The sequence below is a fragment of the Desmodus rotundus genome, chromosome 1, assembly GCF_022682495.2.
Source record: "Desmodus rotundus isolate HL8 chromosome 1, HLdesRot8A.1, whole genome shotgun sequence".
Lineage (NCBI taxonomy): Eukaryota > Metazoa > Chordata > Mammalia > Chiroptera > Phyllostomidae > Desmodus > Desmodus rotundus.
Window position 1 is genome coordinate 20218350 of NC_071387.1, and position 21916 is coordinate 20240265.

Sequence of the window (21916 nt, forward strand, 5' to 3'; positions counted from 1 at the left end):
GTTATGTAAGGGTCCCACATGGGAGGCACATGAGGCCACTCTTCCACCCCTTGGTCCTCCTCTAAGGGCGTCTACCACATGACTAGCCATATGCCGGGAGAGGAGAGATCATCCTGGGGGGAAGGTCCTTGTTTTCAGTTTTGCCCACTGCTAGGCACCCAGGGCTTGGGCCCTGGTGACCTTCTGAACCAGGCCTCTAGCTCTTGCTCTTCTCAAGTCTAACTGCCTACCACGAAATAACACACCTTTGAAACATCAGAGAAATCTTCTTTTCCAGACCCATCAGGGCACAACTGTCAGTACCAGCGTCCACACCACTGTTATCTTGTTCCCACATGTGGGGGCAATGTTAGCTATCCAGTACCCACCAGTGTCTCTCCATGGGGCTTTTCATCCAACCTCGGAGATTTCCACACTTTGCTTCTCCCACCTCCCTAATCTACCATCAGTAAATTTCAAGTAACCCCTCTTATGCCTCCTCCTTTGATCTAATGTATAAAATAAGATGCAAAAACTACCATTCTCAGGAGCAATATGCCGATCTGTTGAGATTCTGTTTCCCAGCAATTGTTATGACTTTGGCACTAATAAATTCTTAATAAGGATCTCTTAGGCTGGAGGTTCTTTCATGGATACCATCATAATTTCCATTTTACAGAATGTGAAACTGAGCCACCAGGAAGTCAGAACCTGCTCAGGGTCACGATCCCACACAGGCCCTTGTCTGCTCTTCCAGAGATGGGCCAGTTCCCCTGACTGCCTACCACACTAAATTGCTGCGTCACTGCAGCGGTGGATTCATCAATGAAAGTGAAAGAACAGGAAGGAGGCAAGAGAAAACTGTCACTTTAAATTCCGGAAGGAAGGTGGGGGCACACGCAGATACACTTCCTAGTCATGGTTACTCAGCACTTTGTGTTGCTAGGGGGCTGGGGGGCCGTGAGATAAGGGCGGCGAGCCTTTTTGATGAACCCAGTCCTGCCTAGGTGGCCCCTTCTCGAGCCCAGTCCCATTCGATTAAGGCCTGGCTGATCCCTTCCCAGGTGAACCCGTGGCTCTGGAAGTGGACGTCTGACTCCCTGCCTCCCCACGCCATTCACAGGGCACGCTCTGTCTACGGTCCCCGCAGAACCCCCTCTCCCAGCCAGGGCGCGGGGATGGAGGTGGGGGCGGGGGCTTGCGGGGGAAGCCACGGAGGGTTTCCCGGGTTGGGGTTGTCCCGGGAGATCCGCCCCGCGCCGGCGCAGACTCGGCCCACTGACAGCGGTCCCGCCCCCACCCGGCGGTTAGGCGGCTCCAGGAGGCGGGACCCTCGCGGTGGCGTCTAGGCGGGCCCGGGGGCCGGAGCGGGCGCGCCCCCGCCACACGCACGCCGCGCGCTCCCGCCCGCCCGGATCCCATGTCTATAAAGGCAAGGCGGGCTGCGCACTCTCCAAGTTGGATCCGCGGCTTTGCATCCGTTTCCATCGGTTCTTACGGTCGTTTGCCAGACCTCAGCCGTCAAAATGGTGAAGCAGATTGAGAGTAAGGTATGCACTCCCGGGAAAGGCTAGGGCGCGACGCTCAGCCTCCATAGCTGGGGAAGGAGATAGGCTGGAGGTGGGCAGGCCGCCGGTCATCTTCCCTGGAGGAAGGGGTCGCGGCGGCTCGGCCTGGGACTGCGAGAAAACTGGGCCTCGGCGCTCCCGAGGCGCCGGAACACACCCTGGAGTAAGGGAGGAGAGGGCGAGAGCCCCTTGGAGGAAAGGGGCGAGTTGTCCCGTGAGCCGGGGAATGCACGCGAGCTTGGAGTGTGCGGGCATCCCCTCCCTGCGCGCTCCTTGCATCACCTCTGCCCCGGGAAACCTCACTTGGGTGAGGGGATGCAGGGAGTCTGCCCTTGGACCCCGTATTTGTCCGGATACGAGTCCGGACAAGGAGATCGAGGACCCTTTGGAGAAGACGCGGGGCTAGTAGCCGCCACTCCCTACCCTGTGAGTGGCATGATCCACCCGCGCTGGGTGGGGTGGGCTGCCGTGGGTGTGGGTCTACGCTGGAGCCCCCCGGCTGCCTCCATCACGGCCAGGCCCTAGAGATGACGCGTGCTGTATCCTCGCAAAAGGGGCGGCTCCGAGCCGCAGAACCTCCCTTCAGTCCACCCTCGCGTGTGCCAATCCGGCCCGGAGGCCCGAGGGCCCCAGGTGTCTGCGAGGAAGTGAGGTCCGGGCCGCGCCCTTGGGACTTCTCTTCCTGCGGCGCGGGGCGTTGCCGGCTGCTCGGGCTTTGGCATGACTCAGTCCCCAAGGCGGGGCCACTGGGCCTCCGCTGCCCTACCGATCTGTGTGATTTCACCCCCTATTGGTGGCTTTCGCTGAAGCCAGGTATGCCCCCGGGCACTCCTCGGCCTTCAGGTACACAGATGGTGGTTCTGCCCTTTTGGAATGCCCAAAGCAAAAAGTGTTCCATTCGAGAGTTATTGCGAGCGTAATACCATCTTGCACGGAACACTCAGAGCCGGCATAGTGTCTGGTATACTGTAACCAGTCAAGAAATGTTTGTTAAATGCAGAGTCAGAAAATTAAGTGGGAGAGAATTGGTGTTGTTCAAACAGTGGGAGACCGACCCCTCGGGAGCATTTACCCCGCGATAGTCCCTCCCCAGTAAGCAGGCCAAAGGCAGGTCCTTGAGTGCCCGGGCCTGTTGCTGGGGCAGGCTTCCAAAACCTCAGTTTCTCCGTAATGACCCCTTATCTTTTTGTTACTTTTAGAAAACCAGAAAATATATATGATCCTTACAGAAAATTTGAAGCGAGATCTTCTGTTTCCTACAAGCAGCTACAAAGGAGTTGAAATTACCTTATGTATATTGTTTTCTTTCTGAGCTTTTATTTCCCTAATTTAGCCTGAACACTTTGCACACAATCACAAGCTTTTTGTAGCCGTATCAGTATCTGAACACATGGCTGGAGCTGAGGCAGTGTTTGTTGCTTCAGTGAATATTTTGTTCAGGACGCATTGTACTTACTGTCCATTGTGCAGAGTTCAGGCAGTTTCCTCAGGTTAGGGGCTGGAGTGCATTGACTGGGCCAGGGGATGTGACGCTCCTAAGGCTTGTAAATGCCCAGAGAAGCACGTGAATGCTTCCCTTCAACACTGACTTCCCCCACAACATGGGCCAGATCACTAGAAAGAAAAATTCTCATTCTCATTTGAATGTCTTTGATTATCAGCGACGGAACTCATCTTCTCCCACATCTGTCGATTGGCTAATTAATTGTAGTCTTATCTGCTTGTCTTTGATGATTTTTTTTTCCTATTGGGATTTCTTTTTTAGATTGTGAGCATTTACATTAAAGTTAGCAGCCTTCTAGCCCTGACCAGGTGTGGCGCAGTCGGTTGGGTACCCCACCAAAAAATGAACATTGGGAAGTTTGCCAGTTCACTTCCTGGTGGGGACACAGGCCTGGCGTTCTGCCTTGTCCCCAGGCCAATAGGAGAGGCGTCCGATCTGTGTTTCTCCCACACATAGATTTTTCCCTCCCTTTTTCTCCCTCCCTTCCCTTGTCTCTAAAAATAAGTAAATACATCCTGTAAAAAGAAAATAAAATTAGCAGCCCTCTCATTGGTTGAAAACAGGAGTCATTAATGTCAATTTGTTCCACATACTTTTTAATACCTACGGAGTGACAAATACCAGTTTATTGCGGGCGGGTGTCGGAGGGGCAGGCGTGTTCCTCCAAGGTCTGGCGACCTCCTGAGTTTAACCTAAGAGGCGCAAACCCCTGAAAGATGTGAGAAGACCTTTGAAGGGTCTGTATAAGATAGTTGTCTCAGAATCCATACAGTACAAACGGAAAGTGATTGCTGGAGCACACCCTTCAGTCTTTCCCTCATTTCCTTGTCTGAGTTATGGGACCCCCGCTAATCTCTAAGACATGGAAGGGTGATAAGAAATTTCTTTCTCCAAAAAAGCACTACAGCCTGGGGCCCAAAGGCCCTCATAATCAACATTATAGTTGATCTTCAAAATTAGAATACAGGGTCATTAATCAAAAATTAAACTACAGTGATTTGAATGTTATTTGTGGATATTGAAAACACGTGGGAGTTTCCTCTTGCTGTTGTCCATCCAGGACAACTCTTTCTGAGCTGTTGGTGGTTCGGAGCCGCGGGGGTCTGTCTATTTCAGATACCATCGGGATAATATGATGAGGAAGAAATCGACACACAGGTTTATTGTTTCCTTTTTTTTAAATAAGAGGTGCCATTTATTGAACCTAGGCACTTTGCTAAGTGTTTTACAAACCACCCCTGTGTTATTAATTACCTTTGGTATTGTTATGTTTAGGAAAAGAGCTGGCTAGACTCTTTATTCAGGTACCCCACCTACAGAGTTTTATTTTTTAAATATTTGTGTCAGTGAAGAGGACCTTTATTAAGCTTCATTCTTAGTTTCAAGGGGCTGGAGGTTGTGGTTCACTACGAAGTCGGGCAATTTTGAGCTGTTTTCAAACTGGCGTCTGTAGGGGCGAGCTGCAGCATGGGGAGGAGAGAATCGGTTGTGCGGTCTGGACATGCCAGGCTGTCTCACCTTCGCTGGAGCCCCGTGTTCTTTGCTGTTGCCTTTTTCTTTGTAGAATTTTAGGTAGTTTTGCTGGAATATGATTCAGAATTGTTTTGGGAATTCCTTGCGTGTTTGAAATAACATTCTATGTTGAAAGGGAGCTTCCCAAGTATTTACTGAGAGCCAACCACGTTCACCAAACTACAGGCAGCTGACCCTTGTGCAGCCCGGGCTTTAGGGACACCGACCCCCACACAGTCAAAACTCTGGGTAGAGCTGTTGACTCCCCCAAAGCAGCCTGTTGACCAGGAAACATGAACAGTGAATTAACACATATTTTATACGTTATGCATATTACATACTGTATTCTTACCATAAAGTAAGCTAGAGAAAAGAAAATGTTTTAAAGAATCATAAGGAAGAGAGAATGCATTTACAGTACTATACATATTTATTGAAAAAAATGTGTATAAATGGACCCACGCAGTTCAAACCCATGTTGTTCAAGGGTCGGTCGTACCCATCTTACCCCAGAGTGTTACTCCGTGACTTTTCCCTGCCTCATCTGACGCTCGCTCTTGTAGGATGGCTTGTTTGACCTAAAAAGTCTTGTCAGGGAAGACTTTGAAGTTCGTCTGAGAAAGTCGGTGATGATTTGCCAATACCATTTCTATAATTCCAACGTGGCTCTCCCCACACACACCCAAAGGTGGCCGGGAGTTTATACCCGCAGGACTGAGAAGGCGACAGGAGCCATGACAGGCCGTTCTCGAGAAACCATTTGTGAACTGTTTCCAAAAACAACATGAGGTAGAAGTTAGAAATCTAGAGAAGTAACTGCACTTCGGGGACTTCCCTTTAGACTTTAGTGGTGCTTTATTTACTTACTTTCCCTTGTGCGGGACCAGATCTCATCTGAGTCTTAGCTCTCAGCGGAGGGGGATGTTGGTTTTTCATTAAACCGATGTGACCAGCGTTTTTCCCTTGAGGAAAAGCTAAACTTCAGATGGATGTCTGTGTTTTGATTTCTCTTTGTTGCCCCGGTTTTGGTCAGCACTAACTAATTGTGGTTAACTTGTGTTTCGTAACTGAAAGGCTAGGGTGCTTGGGTTACAGTATCAAGACCATTAGTAAATTATGCAGGGAGGTTGGTGGTAAGGGTTTTCTTGATCATTTCTGCACACGGAATTTTATTTAACTCGCATTCCTTATGAGGCACTAAAACTGTTTTTCATTTGGTCAACAATGAGGGCATAATTTTGAGATAAAGGGCAGAAATCAACTAGAAACAGTATGATCTCAACTCTGGAAACTCCATTAAAAAGAATACAAGGAAATATGCTTAATGTCAATAGTGATTAAATGTGGGGGTTTGGAGGAGGTTATTTTCTTTCTTTTTTGGAATATTCCACCATAGAAAATATTAATCAAAAAAGTGTTCACTTAGGAAAAAAAAACCCTATGTCACTTGCAGTGTTGTAGATGGCAAAATTCTGTGCCTTTGTGGCTTCTTCAGGTGACCCCTGCCATCAACTGATAAGCATTTCATTAATGTCTCCAAAATACCTAGATGTGATGTGGAAACATTTTTAATACAAATGTCTGTTTTCCTTTTGTTTGCTTAGTTAGGATGTAGAATGAGTAATATTCTATAATATATTTATGGAGCTATGAATATCTATACACATACTTGTTTTATCAAATAACACTATAGACAACACTGGAGGGGTTTTGTTCAAACAGTTTATTTGTTTTGGTTTTTCAGTGAAAGATAAGTCTTGCTTTCAGAACCTCGGAATTGTGCCTTGTGTCACATTTTATCAGGTTTTATTGAGGCTTTTTTAACACATGCTTCTCTTTTTCTCTTAGGAAGCTTTCCAGGAAGCCTTGAACAGCGCAGGAGACAAGCTTGTGGTGGTGGACTTCTCCGCCACGTGGTGTGGGCCTTGCAAAATGATCAAGCCTTTCTTTCACGTGAGTGTCAAACAACCGCTTTGCATTTAAGAGATTTGTGCCCTTCGGGTGGTCCCGAAGCTAGGGAGAAGAAAAGGACAAGTAAAGTTTGGGGGTTTGTTGTCATTGGCTGTTTGGTCTTAAAGTTAGCTTTGATACAGGTAGCCCATTGAAGTCAACTTTCAAAAGAGCCAATTTGCTTGTCTCACATGGGTTTGCTTTTGTTCATGTTGATACACGGGCCCTGCCCGTGTATCTGAAATTCCGGCCTCAAAAGTTGGCGTGCCCAGTTATCTGTACTAGGAGGGATTTGATTCAGAGAAAATGCACGTCCTTTATGCTTCCCGGTCCCTAGTCTAAATTTTTGCATCCCTAATTAGTCTCCACTTTGATTACATTTCCATTTAAGGAGGCTGAGTGTTGACTGCCAGTGACAAGTTCTAATTCTGCTTCATGTACTTTTCATTTTAAACGTTCCAGGCCCTCTCTGAGAAGTATACCAGTGTGCTGTTCCTTGAGGTAGATGTGGACGACTGTCAGGTACGTGGCTGGAAATCGGGAAACTACTGAGCATTTCACACTGGCCTTTTTCTCTGTATTGCAAATGATTGTTTGCATGTGTATGTCAAGTAGTCCTTAGAACCACAGCACTAGCAAAAATGTTCAATTTTGGAAGAATGGGTAATTGTGCCAATGATGAGCTTAATTCCAGATATCAGGAGGTATGTCTCAGGAGGTATATCAGGAGGTATGACCCCTTAGTTGGGGTCAAGTAGATTTTAAAGAAAAAAACACCAAGGTGCCTAGTAGAGAACTGAGAGAATAGTTAGGGGGGAAATTCCAGGGTTGGTTTAATTAACAAATGCTTATTGAGCACTTTCTGTGCCAGGCACTGTTCTCTGTGCTTTATAAGTATTGACTCGTTTAAGTTCTTGATGCTGCCGTCAGCCCTGCCCCCTCCACAGCTTAGAGGACACACGGGGGTGGTCCAGGGAGGTTTAAAATGAGGTCGTCTGGCTTCCCAGCCCTGGCTCCTCACCACACTGTAGGGGAGGCTGTCGTGTGGTGGGGGCAGATCAGGTTCCCAGCAGGCGACCGTACCTCTCACACAGCCCATGGAACTGAGAGGGCCTGTTCCGGGTGTATCACATATGGGCTCTTTACAGGCACGTGGGCATTTTCCCCAGCCCCAGCGGGGAGGAGAGGAGTAGGGTGTGACGAGGCGGCAGCAGTGCTAGACCTAGGTTCCAGACCCAGCTCAGTTCTGCTTCAGGCTAATCTCTTCCTCCTTGAGCCTTGGTTTTTCTGTATGATCAGACCTTAATACCTGCCAGCATCAGCTGGCCGAGGCTGCTTATTCATTGAGCAGCCACGGGATGTTTAATAAAAGTACCGAAGGGACAATAAAAACGGGCATATGGTTGTACTTTCTGCACCCGTGAGGACCTCCCTACCCACAGCACCTTGCTTATCCTCGGCACTTTCTGTGATTCCACCATTGTCCCTTTGCTGGCCCTGTCTCCTCTACTGGGCACAGCCTTTCCTTTCCTACCCGATGAGCTCTTCCAGGGACTCTTCTCCAATACCCCCTTCGACGTCCCAGACTAGATTAGTTTCCTTCCTTGGTGATGCCCTCTGCCCCTCTCTTCCTCTCGCGTAGATGGTAGTGGAATGGGGTGGACCCTGTACCTACACTGCTTGCTTTATTTCCCGGCTCTGTCCCTTGTTAGCTGTGTGGGCTTGGTCAAGTTACTTTGTCTGTGCCTCAGGCTGACCCTCTGTGAAGTGGCAATGTTAATGCAACATCAGAGGCTAGTCATCGGGATTCAGTGAGGCAATACCTATGAGGTGCTTGGAACAGTACCTGGCACAGGTGGAGTACTCACTGAATCCTGACTGTTATTACTGGGTTGGCCAGAAAGTCTGTTTAGTTGCGTCTGTAAAAGACAAGACACGTTTTTTATTTTCACCAATAACTTCATTGATTTGGCTATTTTGAGAATGCCAGCTCTCTCCCGCATAGTAGAGCACTGATTGTTCTCAGTTAATGTCTGTATTTGATCACCAGCAACTTCAACTGGTTTACTCAACCGTGGACCATCATCCAGCTAGAAATCTCCAGCATTAAATTAGCAAACCACCTTTGACACGTTCGATTGGTCATAGCACCTTCTCTATACACTGCACACAGTTTTTGCATTTTTGTTATGTTTTTACCTGTCTTGAAATGATGAAGCATAATATGCGAAAAATGTTGCATATTTTCTTCCAACTTCAACATTAAAATGGCTACACAAAAATTCACCGATTTTCATAAGGTTTTTAAATGCACGCTGACAGGACAGCTGTCACAATACAGTCTAACAGAATTGTTTCAAATGAAGTTAAAGACAACTAAGCGCTACTAGAGCCATCGTATGGAAAAGAGCAAACGAACTTTTTGGCCAACCCAGGATAATGATCTCTGTGTCTGTCCTTTACCGTTTGTCCCTGTAAGTTCTTGGGGGCTGGGGACCCTGTCTTACTCCTGTTTCTTTCTTCCCTAAGCACACCTGCCTGGCATGTAGTAGGTGTGGAGCGAATGAATGTTTTATGGTTATTGAGTAAAACTATTGTCCCAGAATTTTAGAAAAAAAAAAAAGGACTGAGAATAGCTACTATGTGTTTGAAAAAAAAACCTTGCTCCCTGTTTTAACCTAACTTAGTCTTGAGAGAACTTCTGGCTTCTCTAAACTTGCTGACCCTATCAGTTAGCAACTGAATACATTTTTATTTGAAAGTAATAACATGTGCTAGGTACTGTTAGACACGCTCTGCCTGCAGTAAGTCGCTCAGTCCTCAGGGTAACTATGAGAACAGTTTGCTAGGGCCCCACTGAAGAGGTCATGGGACTATAGCTCAGAAGAAGTAGATCACCAAGGCAGAGCCGGTGGCTTTGAGCCCTGCACGGTCCTGGCCCGGGGACAGGCGCCCTTACTGCCTCAGGGCGATCTATTGCAGAGTTAAAAACTGAACGAATTCCAGGACCCTTAGGTCACCGAGTACCTGTCTGCTCCTACTCACCTGGTCACTGAGCAGAATTAGCAAGGCAGGTAATTCAAACAGAAAGCAGTTCCTTAAAGGAACAGTGAGTGGTTTTTTCCCCATGGCATCTATGAATCACATGAGTGGATCTTCTGGTTGCCTGGGAACTCTAGGTAAAACCATCGCCTCGTTTCAGCTCTGGAAGAATACAGAGAAGGGGTAAAAATTAGATCAATCTCACTTTGGAATATCATTAAAGAGCTGGAATGGCCCTGACCAATGTGTGTAACTTTCCCATCACTGCAGAAATAGCCAACTAGCCCATAGAACAAGAAGTGGGAAACAAAAGTAAAGCATTACATTTGGATAGCAACGATCAAGTCCATAGAAGATTGTAATAGGCAGGTATGCTGTGGTCAGTGTTATTAACATGTCAGACTCCCGAATTTATCTCACTTGAACTCAGTCTGACATTTTGGGGAAATTGACCACGATATTCTGAAATCGTGTAGTCAGGAAAAATCCCACGAAAGTTCTCCGTTTCCCATGACCTGGGTCTGGGGGTCTGCCTCCTCCGTCGCTGTCCTGCACAGTTGTTGCTTCCCCGGGGGCTGTGAGGGTCTCCATTTCATGCCCAATCCTCTCTCAAGTGCCACGCCGGTGTTACCAATCCCTTAATAGACCTCTTCACCTGAAACACTTGTGCAAACAAAACCATTTTCATGCGATTTCCCTCCAAACCTCATGTGAACAAAGTACGGTGTTAAAAGTTCTCACATGGTGTTCCTGTAGCAAAATTGAAGAATGCTTGATATTTCAATGACCTTTGTGCTGTAGAAAAATCTTCCTATGTGGTGTAAGAGCCACACTGAGAAGATATGCACCCGCTAGTCCAATGAACAGCCTTTGGGTTTGCCCATTTTTCTCAGGTGGGCGGCCCACAAAGGTTAGAGCATCTGGGTCAGCTAGGGTTCAGCCTTGTCCCGACCGACCACACGGTTGTAGGGGAACCTTGTAGTGCCCCTCCGGTGACCCCGATAATGCAGCCAGGTTTGAGAACATACATTTTTAACTAAAAAAATCAAATAAAAACCAGCGTGCCGCTTTTTCGGTTCCTATGACATTATTCTTGAACAATTCCTCTGCGAGTAACTTGTTCCTCTTTCTGACACATTGGACCTTAGTCTTTGTGATCATCACTGAACCTCGTTCCCATCATAAAACTGGGCAAACTGGGAGCAAAGAGAAGAGGTGCTAATTCGGAAGGGTAGTTGGGATTATAGTCCTGGGTACGGGTAAAGAATTGTTACTGCTGCTTAGTGATTCTTGAAATGGGTGTCGTTGGAGTACACAGCTTATGGAATCACTGTGCGAGTACAGTATCTCATTATGGAATCACTGTGCAAGTACAGTATCTATTATGGAATCACTGTCCAAGTGCAGTATCTATTATGGAATCACTGTGCGAGTACAGTATCTATTATGGAATCACTGTGCGAGTACAGTATCTATTATGGAATCACTGTGCAAGTACAGTATCTATTATGGAATCACTGTGCGAGTACAGTATCTATTATGGAATCGCTGTGCGAGTACAGTATCATGGAATCACTGTGCGAGTACAGTATCTATTATGGAATCACTGTGCGAGTACAGTATCTATTATGGAATCACTGTGCGAGTACAGTATCTCATGGAATCACTGTGCGAGTACAGTATCTATTATGGAATCGCTGTGCGAGTACAGTATCTCATGGAATCACTGTTCGAGTATGGTATCTGATGCTGGAAGCATTCCACTCCTCAGTGGTCATTTTCGTTGAGACTATAAGCAGTTAGGCTTGTGCGCTACCATTGTATATTGTCAGTCTTCACGGCGTATGTAACAGGAAAAAAGGATCTGGTTTTGGATTACGTCTGTCAAAGCTCAATACTTAATCGTGTTTTTATTCCCTCCCCCCAGGATGTTGCCTCAGAGTGTGAAGTCAAATGCATGCCAACCTTCCAGTTTTTTAAAAAAGGAAAAAAGGTAGGTATAGCTGACCTTGAAGAAAACTAACGGAATAATGGGAACACACGGTATAAATGAAGAAACTGCAGTGACTTATTCCTTCATACTGGGAAGCATGTCCCCACAGTCTACTTTTAAGACTATTTAAATGTGCCACTCTTCATTGATTTAGGTATATAATGGTGCCTCTAACTGAAAGCTGATCTTTGCTAGAACTAGTCACTAAATCTGTGATTGGTACTTCATACAGGGTCCAGCAGAAGGAAGGCCTGCCTGACTGTGGTTGGTAGGGTAATAACATGGGTATAATCATTTAGTTTTAAGTTGAACATTTCACCTAAAATGTCATATGGTGTGCTTGAGAGTGATAGTCATATTACAGAGTTACATGCTTATGATTTTGTTACAAAAAGGTTTTGTAATTAAAAAGGTTATTTATACTGGACCCTGTATAATAAAGTACCTTTGTCTTTGTTAAGAGGTATTTATGTCCCCCTCAGAATTGCATTTGAGTCTTTTGCCTGTTCTTGAGAGGCTATATTTTCCTACATTTTGTTTTTAACTTAAAACTGTGTTCTCCGGGGGTGTCAATTTTAATTACACTTCTGCTCCCATGCCTTCAGCTTTCCCCCATTCTGTCAGGCCGTATGCACAACATAGAGATAAAGTGCCACCATCTAACGCCAATTTAATGTTCTCTTAACAGGTGGGTGAATTTTCCGGCGCTAATAAGGAAAAACTTGAAGCCACCATCAATGAATTAGTTTAATTATGTTTTCTGAAAACATAACCAGCCGTGGGCTCTTGTAATTTTTTTATTTACAAAAAGAAAGATCAAGTATAGATATTATAATACTCGACTGCCATCTGATATAGCAATGACAATAAAATATTAATTCTACCCTTTTTAAAACTGTCTGGTGTCTTGAATAGCTTTCAAAATAAATGAAAAGTGGCCAATTAGAAGATATTTATGAGTCCTAATTATTGTCATGTATTCTTGATCACTTTTTAGTAACCTTGTAGGTCACTGATTGCTCTTAAGATTTTTTTTTTCTATTATTACTACTTCAGTGTATTTCTAAGAAAATCACGTTGTGGGCAATGTAGATAATAGATTCGTATGTTTAAATTGTTATTTTTGACCTTTATGAACAAAGAAAATGATATTTTCTGTTCCCGTAGGCAAATCCCCTATGCCCTCTGAGTGGTCAGCAGCTGATGTCCACCCATAAAGGAATTGTTTCTCTAGTTTGAGATTTTTGTCCCACAGGTTCCCATGAACTTCTGATTTTGCTTCTGATTTGATACAACTCCTGTTACACCAATGCGGAATTCTTCATGGTCAGCTCACAGGGAATGAATTCCTGCAAACATTACCATGGGGATTGTGATTTGCTCAAAGTATCTAATAAACTGGTTTTGTGGGCTAGATAAAAGTTCCAGCCTGAGAAGTTACTGGTTATTTCATTCAAAGAACATTGTTTTCCTCATGCTTCAGAGACAGCCAAGTGCAGAGGGATGCTTGAAGTTTTTAAGGTTGTATAATTAGTCATATGCCCCATGACATCCTTATATTAATTAATCTTTGCCCCCAAAAGGTAGGTGTATAAACCCCACTTCCCAGTGAGGAAACGGGCAAAGAGGGTAAGTCATTTCCCCGGCATCACTCTAGTCAGAGGGTCTGAGACGCCAGCCACGGGAGACTGGAGCCCGAGTTCTCAGCTCTCCACCACGCTGCCTCTTACTGCAATGTCTCAATAAGTAAAACAGTGGGCCCTTTCCTCATCTAAAACTAGGGTGCTGATCTTAGATAATCTTTCAAAGTATTAACTGAACGCTTATTCTGTGCGAGACTAGGGATACAGCTGTAAGACACCCTTCTCGGAGATCACATGTGAGAAAGGGGGGCGAATGACAGGCTAAGGGATAGTCGACGAGACCCAAACATACACATGGACACCATAACTGAGAGTAACAGACTGGCTTTGGATGGGGTGGGTGGGGTAGTGTGCTGGGCGGTGACTGAGACCTGATTAGTGGAAAGGCCTGAGATGTGAAGTTCCAGCAGAGAGAATGGCACACACGAAGCCCTGAGTCAAGGAGGATCTTGGTACATTCTAGCAGACGCAGGAGCTAAAGCTGGATGGAGTGGCAGGGGCCAGGCATCGAAGGCCTGCCTTGTTCTAGGTGCGCATATCGGCCATCGGAGGGTAAGCCAGAGGTACAAGTAGTCCGACGGGTTTATTTTGGCCACTGTATGGAAGCAGGTGGGGGAAGGCCTGGAACATGGGGCTTTTGCAGGAATCTAGGCCAGAGAGGATGACAGCTGTGATTGAGGGGAGGTGGGGAGGTGATAAAGATGAAACTGCAAGTTCAGTAACAGGAAAGAGCACCCAATGACTTCTGGGAGTAGAGTTCTGGAGTAAATTCCAGGTTTGGGGTTGGAGCCCCTTGCTGGTTGGGGTGCTGAGTGACATGAGGTTTGGAGGAAGCGGCCCAGGTTGTCTGGACCTTGAAGACTGAGGCTTCAGTCGTGTGTGTTCAGATGACGTCCTGCAGGCTGTTGGTGCTAGCCTGGAACTCAGGACAGGTCCTGACTGGGGTTGGAATTTGGAAGATACTATTGTGCAGGTGGCCCTTAAACACAGATGCATGAGACCACCAGAGAGAGAATTCAGAGTGAAGAGCACTCCAGACGGCCTGACGGACTTCCGTATTTAAAGACTGGCAGAGTAGGAACCAACATAGAAAACTTAAGGGAAGCCCAAGGAGGAGGGAACCCAGAAAAGGGTTTTATCCCAGAAGTAAAGAGGACTTCAGAGAGGAAGGGGTGTCAGCCACCAAACGTCGAGAGGCTGAGAAAGATGACAGGAACACAAAGTGGAGGTGGTGGTTGTGACCAAAAAGTTCTATGAAACAGTTGGGATGGAAGCCACACTGGCGGGAACTGGAGAGAGTGATAGGAAATTACCTAGAAATGATACTTTTCATATCTATCCTCAAGGGAGTAACATGGGTAAAGAAAGATGCCCAAGGAGAAACTGTTGCAGCATTGTTTACACCAGCACAAAACTGAATCGCCATCAATAAAAGAATGGTTACCTTCAGTGATAAATCTCTTCTAGGTAATACAGAATAAGGAGCTGTTACTACTGAAATAGAAAAATCTCAGGCACTACGTGAAATAAAGCAAGTCGCAGACCAATATTAATGATGCAGAACAGTATGGTCCCGTCTGGGCAACCACAAGACTTGCTGTCTGTCTCTACAGGTAAACTGCATGTAAGTTAAAGGAAAGTATCTCCAGTTACACTTGTCTCACGAATCACAGTGGTGACTTCTGGAGCAGAGAACAGGTGGAGATTGGTGGTTTGTAGTTTTATCTGTATGTGTTTGGATATTTCATAACAAGAATGCACTCACGCATTGTTTACAAATTAAAATACCCTTTAAAAAGTGATAGAATGTGAACAGGGACAGACGGTCTATAGCACTCAGGAGAAGTTTTGCTCTCGACTGGAGCTGAGAGGTGGGGTAGTACGTTCTGTGTATTAGACGGGTGTGTTTGCTAGCATGCACAGGGCACTGGGACAGTTCCTGAGACAGAGGTAGCCGTTGGTTTTGCAGGAAGAGGGCACCTGAAAGCGGGAACACCTTGTGCAGCCAAGAAAAAAATGGGACTCGGCACACAAAGGGAGAAACCGGTCATTTCCTCCATCACAGCCGGTGAGTGAAGATGTGAGCAGGAGCCCCTAAACACAGAAAGCACGTATGAACAGACCTAAAGGGAGAGCTGCGTAGCTTACAATAATACAGGGAATGGAACACCCCCCTGACATCGATGGGTAGAGCATCCAGACAGAAAATCAATAAGGAAACATCAGACCGAACCCATTAGACCAGATGGCCTTCGCAGATCCACGGAACATTCCTCCCAAAAGCAACAGAACACACACTTCTCAACTGCGCGTGTCACATCACAATAGATCACGTTAGGCCACAAAACAAATCTTAACAAATTTAAGAAGATTGAAATGATACATCACCTTTCCCAACCGCAGCAGTATAAAACTAGAAATAAATCGCAGGAGAACTAGAAAACTGGCAAATATGTGGAGAGTGAACCACATGCCACTGGACAACCAATGAGTCAAAGAAATTTTTTTTAAAAAAACCTCTAGACAAATGAAAATACAATCTACCAAAACTTTTGGGGTGCAGCAAAAGCAGAGAAAAGTTTTCAAAGGGAAGTTCATTGTCATAAATGCCTGCTTCAAGAAATTAAAAAAAAAAATCTCAATCTACCTTTACACCTAAAGGAACGGGAATTACAACTAAATTACAGAAAAATCATCCTGAATTACAACTGAACACTAGCTGGAGAGAAGCCTTATAACCAAGGACTTCCCGGAAGAAACCACAGCAGCACAATGAGACTAGTGGGGATGCAGAGGTGCGACGGGCCTGACTGGGCTCCCACAGGTGGCAGCTGAAGTTCCAGAGATATATGCCAGTAGCCAGGGGTGGGGGGTTCTGCCTGAGAACTGGAGCTAGACTAAGCTAGGCTCCCCAGCCTGGAGCACCAGAACCAGGCAAGGAATCCAAATAACATCCAACTGTGAAACTCTGTCTGCCAGGAAAGATGGCTAGAGATGCAAAGAGCCTGAAGCAAACTATAGATTCAGTACAATCCCTATCAAAATTCTGATGATGTTTTGGTTTGGTTTTGTTTTTTCACAGAAATAGAACAATGCGTGTACAACCACTGTAGCCCCAAATGGCTGAAGCAATCCTAAGGAAGAAGACCAAAGCTGGAGGCATCTTACTTCCTGATTTCAAGCTATATTACAAAGCTATAGTAATCAAACAGCATGGTATTGGCATAAACACAGACACAGAGATCAACAGAACAGAATAGAGGCCCAAAAATAAGCCTACGGATAAAGATGTATGCAGATTTAAACGGGGTTGTGGACTTGGGGATAGGAGGATGGAATTTCCGTCTGATGGAAATGGGAGGAAAGCAAGTAGACAATTTTAATGAAGAGATACGGTGAAACAGTAGTCTTCAAAATGTGGAAGCAGAGCACGGTTTCTGGGCAGAGTTGAATGCTCAATGAGAAGTGCATTAGGACTGCAAAGCCCTGTTCTGTGCCTCTCCAGCCACATTCAGCTGCTACAGCGCAAGCAATCAAAGGTGGGGAGTCAGAGTGCAGGCAGGCAGGCTTGGGTCTCAGCAGGCAAGTCCAGTGGAGGGAGGATGCAAAAGAGTCGATGGCATTTTCAAAAGATGACTTACATGGATGCAGCAGAGCATGGAGGCTGGGGAGGCAGAGAAGCAAAGCCAGCAGGAAAAGGCTGGCAGAGATAAAGGAAGGTGATGGAGTCCAGGGATCAGAGGTCTCGACAAGGTCAAAGAGAGGTGGCAGGGGAGTGATTGAGCAAGATGGGAGATGGCGGGCAGGGTGGGATTTAGAAACAGATTTTGGAGGTGATGCAGTTTCCTGGGAAGACAAGGATTCAGGTACCTTAAAAGGGTGGTGAGGTGGGATAGAAGAAGATGTCATAACTCAGCAGGTCAAGGATCTGAGACCAGGGGTTAGAGGGGTCGCTGAGAAAGAGAATGGGAATAGGGATGGAAAGAGTCTTTGACGTGACCATCCTCAGTGATTAAGGGGTTTGGAAGACAGCAGATGGTTGCAATAAGGTGGGTGAGAAGTTGGTAAGGGCATAAATGAATTTCAAAAGGGTAGGAGATTCTGCTGGAAGGAGAACTGGTTTGTAAGGGACACTGGCGGTCTTGCAAAAACCCGATCACCTCCTGACTCTAGGGTGTGTGGAATATAAAAGGTTGGGAGGGAGACCCCTTGGGAGATTGCCGTAAAGGAAGGAGGGAATGCTTCTAGAACACATGGAAGATACAGAGAGGGCTCCTGCTGTAGATTCCAGCAGGTACCATGAAAGGGACTGGGAGGAAGGGAGAAAAGGGGAGGCATGGTTTGGACAGATGTAGGATCTGGCTCTCAGTCCTGGCAGCCTGTTGGAATCAGAGATTTTATTTTAAACTGTTACCAAGTTCATAATAATGGAGGTGAACACAGGATTTACAACTCCATAAGATATAAAGTAACTGGAGTTATGGAAAGGCAAATGGACATACTGCATAGTATACAACACCCTGCTTCAGAGTTGGTCGTGGTCCAGCAGAGGAAAAAGATACCAAGACAACTAAGCCTGACTTGATCAGGCCTTTCAGGTCTCTGGAAAGGAAAGAGGAATTATTCTGTCCAGGAATTCAGAGTCCCCTTTACAAAGGTAGGGGTGTTTGAGCAGAGCCTAAAGGAAAGAAAGAGCACCTGGGGGCGGGGGGCAGAGAAAGGCAAAGGACACAACAGCTAGAATCTGGAGCCCAGGGACGGAGGAAGCTGCAAGCGAAGGCCGGGACCTCAAAGGCCGTCGAGATGATTTGGCCCTAGATCCCTGCTTTGCAAGGTTTATGTCACGTACACAGAGAAAATACCTGAGCAGCCCACGGGGTTCAGGTGGAAAGGATTTGGGGACAGCAATGTGTGGTTTAGTATTTCACTAACTTTTTCAAAAATTATTTTAATACAAAAGCCAAGTAAAGCCATTAGGGAGGATATTATACAATTTGTATAAAACTTCCACAGAAACATCCTAATGTTGTAATGCGAGACTTTAAGCTTGTTTCCATGCACATAACTTCTTTTAAAAGTTTACTTGTGAAACACAGAAGACTGTATTAATACAAAACACATGTGTAAACAAATATAACTGGGATGATGATAAATGTATTCTTCCGTGATCTGCTTCTCCCTCATCTTCACGCTTGTGTCATCCATGTTACTGTGCACAGCTGTGGTTCATGTTTTCCTGACTGTGTAGTATTCCGTTCGGTGGCTACTCCACACTACCCGCCTTCCACTGTTATTGAACGAGGGTCAGTCTCTGATTTATTCACACGCAACGTTGCTGCAAACACTGTGCTGTGAAAGAGGTTCTCCCAGGTCGGTGCTTGGAGTGAGGCCTCTGTGACGCACAGCCGCGCTCCGCAGACGGCACGCACGCCCGCGATCACCTGGGGAGCTTGCTAAGGTGCCAGACCTGATTCAGCCTGAGGCCCTGCAGTGGGAAGCTCTCCCTGATGCCAGTGCTGCCGGTCACATCAAATAGGGCACAAATTCTCTCCATCGTATTAGCAAATGCCGGTTTTACCAGGTGCTTACGAACTCAATAATACTTAGTTATCAGACTTTTAAATGTAAATGAAATAAAGTTCAATTCGGTGGGTGTGTAACCGTATTTTCTTCTGCATTGCTGTGATCACTACTGATGTTGGGCATTTTTCATATGCTTTTGGTTACTCAGATTTCTCTTATGCGAAAAGCACCTACTCAAGTCTTTTCCTCTCTTTTTTTCTGCTGATTGTTCATTCTTTTCTTATTCATTTGTCAGCCTTCTTTATCCATACTGGATACTAGCTGTTTGTTGGTTTTATGTTGCAGGCACAGTTTCTAGCTTGTGGCCTATCTTTTCACCCACTTCGTGCAGTTCTGGGGTAAACAGAGGTTCACAATTTGGATACCACTGAAACCCTGGAAGTCAGGTAGGTAAGTTGCCTTTAGCACCTGGGAACCTGATGGGTTATCTACACACAGCAACTCCAAATCAAGTCCTTTAGACTATTCCCTTCGTATGACAGCTAGCAACCATCAGTAAAACCCACACTTCAATGCCACAAGCAGGTGACAAACCTATAAGCAACTTAACCACCAGCACTGAAACAATATTAAAAAAGAAACCAGTTCTTCCTTTTCTTTCATTGCCCAATACAGTGTTAAAATGTACTGTGATAATGCCAGTCGGTTTCAAATCCAGTTTCATGCCTTCAAATCAAATCTTTTAAAATGATAAAAGACAAGTAGTTTTCAGAACTCACATGCGCTGTTGGAGAGTCACCCTGTACCATGCAGAGGGCACAGCAGCGACAGTCGGGCTCCTGTTGCAGCTGGTGCTCCCACCCACCCCAGCCCACGTCAGCACTTCCCCTTCCCCAAGCAGCCATACCTTGGTGTTGAGCTTCCTGGGCACCTGGGCCCCATACTTCTTCTGCATCTTGACAGGCACCTCATCTTCAGTGGGCACCAGAAAACACAGGGCCCTGGAGGGGAGAGGAGAGCAAATGCCACTCAGCTCAAGCTATCTGCCATCCAAGGAGCTGCAGGACAGGCTGCTTAGAGTGGAGCCCACAGGCCCAGGACTGGGCTAATGACGGGTGGGTAGATGTCTTACCACACCTGCAGTCCGCTTGCCTTCTCAGGGATACAGGCTGGGAAGCTCTGCTCTAGGGAAGAAGGAATCTTAGAATGCCTTAAGGCCGGGTAAGAAAGACCAAGGGGGGAAGTGGATGGATTAGAACAGTCTTCCACGCTGGATGCAAAATCAAATCTACTGGGTTTGCTTTAAAATTACATTGGTAGCTGGAGCTCCACTCCCAGAGGGTCTGATTTAATGGGCTGTGGGCAAGGCACAGGCATCAGTAAATATTTAGAAGTTCTCCAGGTGATTTAAATGAATACCTGGTGATGAGAATCACTGTACTACTATGCCCCAGGGCCTGGATGTCAGTGGGGAGTCTGTGAGGTGAGAACCTGGAGAACGGAGAGGAGATGCAGGTGTAGACCAGTATCTCTTGGTGTGGTCCTGAAAATGACAAGCAAATGCAGATTCCTGGGCCTCTTGCTAATTAGGATTTCTAGGGACGGGGCCCAGTGATGTGCATTTTAAATAAGCTCTCTCTAGGTGGTTCTTAGAACACTATGTTTGAGAAGTGCGAGGTATTTTGAAGGTAGGACCTACATGATTTAATCATTGCCTACAGGTATTAACATAAAGATTTTTAATGACTTTCAGAATTCACCAGAGTGAATACCCCAAAAGAAATACTGCATGTATTCACCAACAGGGGTGCCTCAGAAGGAGCCTTGGAAAAACCAGTAAAAGACACCCCAGCCACCTTCAGAGAATTCACACACTGCTGTTCTTGTAAGCCACACTTTTGAGCTTGCTTGTGTCTCGGCAATTTATACCTGGTACAGCTGCGACATACTTGGACTGCTGCTGATGTGGGGAGGTTATGTTAGAATGCAGGGAGGAACTGTGCAGAGAAGCAATAGGTAAGAGAAAAAACACGCCAAACCTTCTCAGCCTGGAGGCAATTGATTTTTGAATGACAAAGTATCCTTCTTGGTCATCCAGAGACTCCCTCTTGCCTCTCTTTGTGTTTCAATTCCAGGCTTTGAGGTACTGCTCGCCTAATTAGTGTAGCGTTGGCAACAGTTGCACCTGGCAACCCAGGGACCATTTTGCAGTATTGCAGAATTCACCTCAGTCTTGAATTTGCATATAAATATATGGGTCTAGATGGAACACGTGAAATGTGATACTATTGTAATTGGCAAGCAGATGGACATTGGATACTAGAAATGGGTAGTTTTATTGCTATTAAAAATGTTTAATAAGATATAATTAATTTTAACAAAAATGTAGGCTTTATTGAAAAATCTTTGTTTTTGTCCCTGTATTTTCAAAGGAATTTTGAATATTTAAAGAGAAAATCAGGCCTTCAGCAGGCTTTCTGCAGAGAAAAATGGCTTTGGCCAGTGATTTCTATTTGTGCTACAATGTCGGGCACAAGGGCAAGTTTGGACACGAGTTTCTGGAGTTCGAGTTCCGGCCGGACGGAAAGCTTAGATATGGCAACAACAGCAACTATAAAAACGATGTCATGATCAGAAAAGAGGCCTACGCACACAAGAGTGTGATGGAAGAACTGAAGAGGGTTATTGATGACAGCGAAATCACAAAAGAATTTGTAATTACAAAAGAAGATGATGCTTTGTGCCCCCCGCCCCCGCCGACAGGGTTGGCCGGCAGGAGCTTGCAATTGTAATTGGAGATGAACACATTTCTTTTCCTACATCAAAAATAGGTTCTCTTATTGATGTAAATCAGTCAAAGGATCCCGAAGGCCTTCAAGTATTTTACTATTTGGTACAGGACCTGAAATGTTTAGTTTTCAGTCTTATTGGATTACATTTCAAGATTAAACCAATCTAAATTGTATGTGTTTTGAAGCTGTTTTTATATTTAATTAAGAGATTGGTAAAGAGGGGTTATTTGTCATTTACAATATTGGGATTTTTATGTATGTGAAGCAAACTCATTTTTTGTATGTACATTGAAAATAAGAAAATATATAAACAGGCTTAATGGTTATCTTCACTTTTGTCCAAGGGGGTTGGACAGCACCCACACACATTAAATTCTGTACATAAAAGACACCTTTGGTTGAAATTTTGC

General features: G+C 45.6%; 1 protein-coding gene and 1 pseudogene across 1 annotated transcript; both read left to right on the top strand.

Moving 5' to 3' along the window:
- Positions 1–1370: 1370 nt before the first annotated feature.
- On the top strand, positions 1371–12496 carry TXN (thioredoxin). The gene is made up of 5 exons (XM_053921865.1): positions 1371–1529; positions 6412–6516; positions 6976–7035; positions 11483–11548; positions 12237–12496. The coding sequence occupies exons 1-5, from the start codon at positions 1506–1508 to the stop codon at positions 12297–12299; spliced, it is 318 nt and encodes a 105-aa protein (XP_053777840.1). The 5' UTR covers positions 1371–1505; the 3' UTR covers positions 12300–12496.
- Positions 12497–19732: 7236 nt separating this feature from the next.
- Positions 19733–21873, top strand: LOC112304573 (protein mago nashi homolog 2 pseudogene; annotated as a pseudogene).
- The last annotated feature ends 43 nt before the right edge of the window (positions 21874–21916 follow it).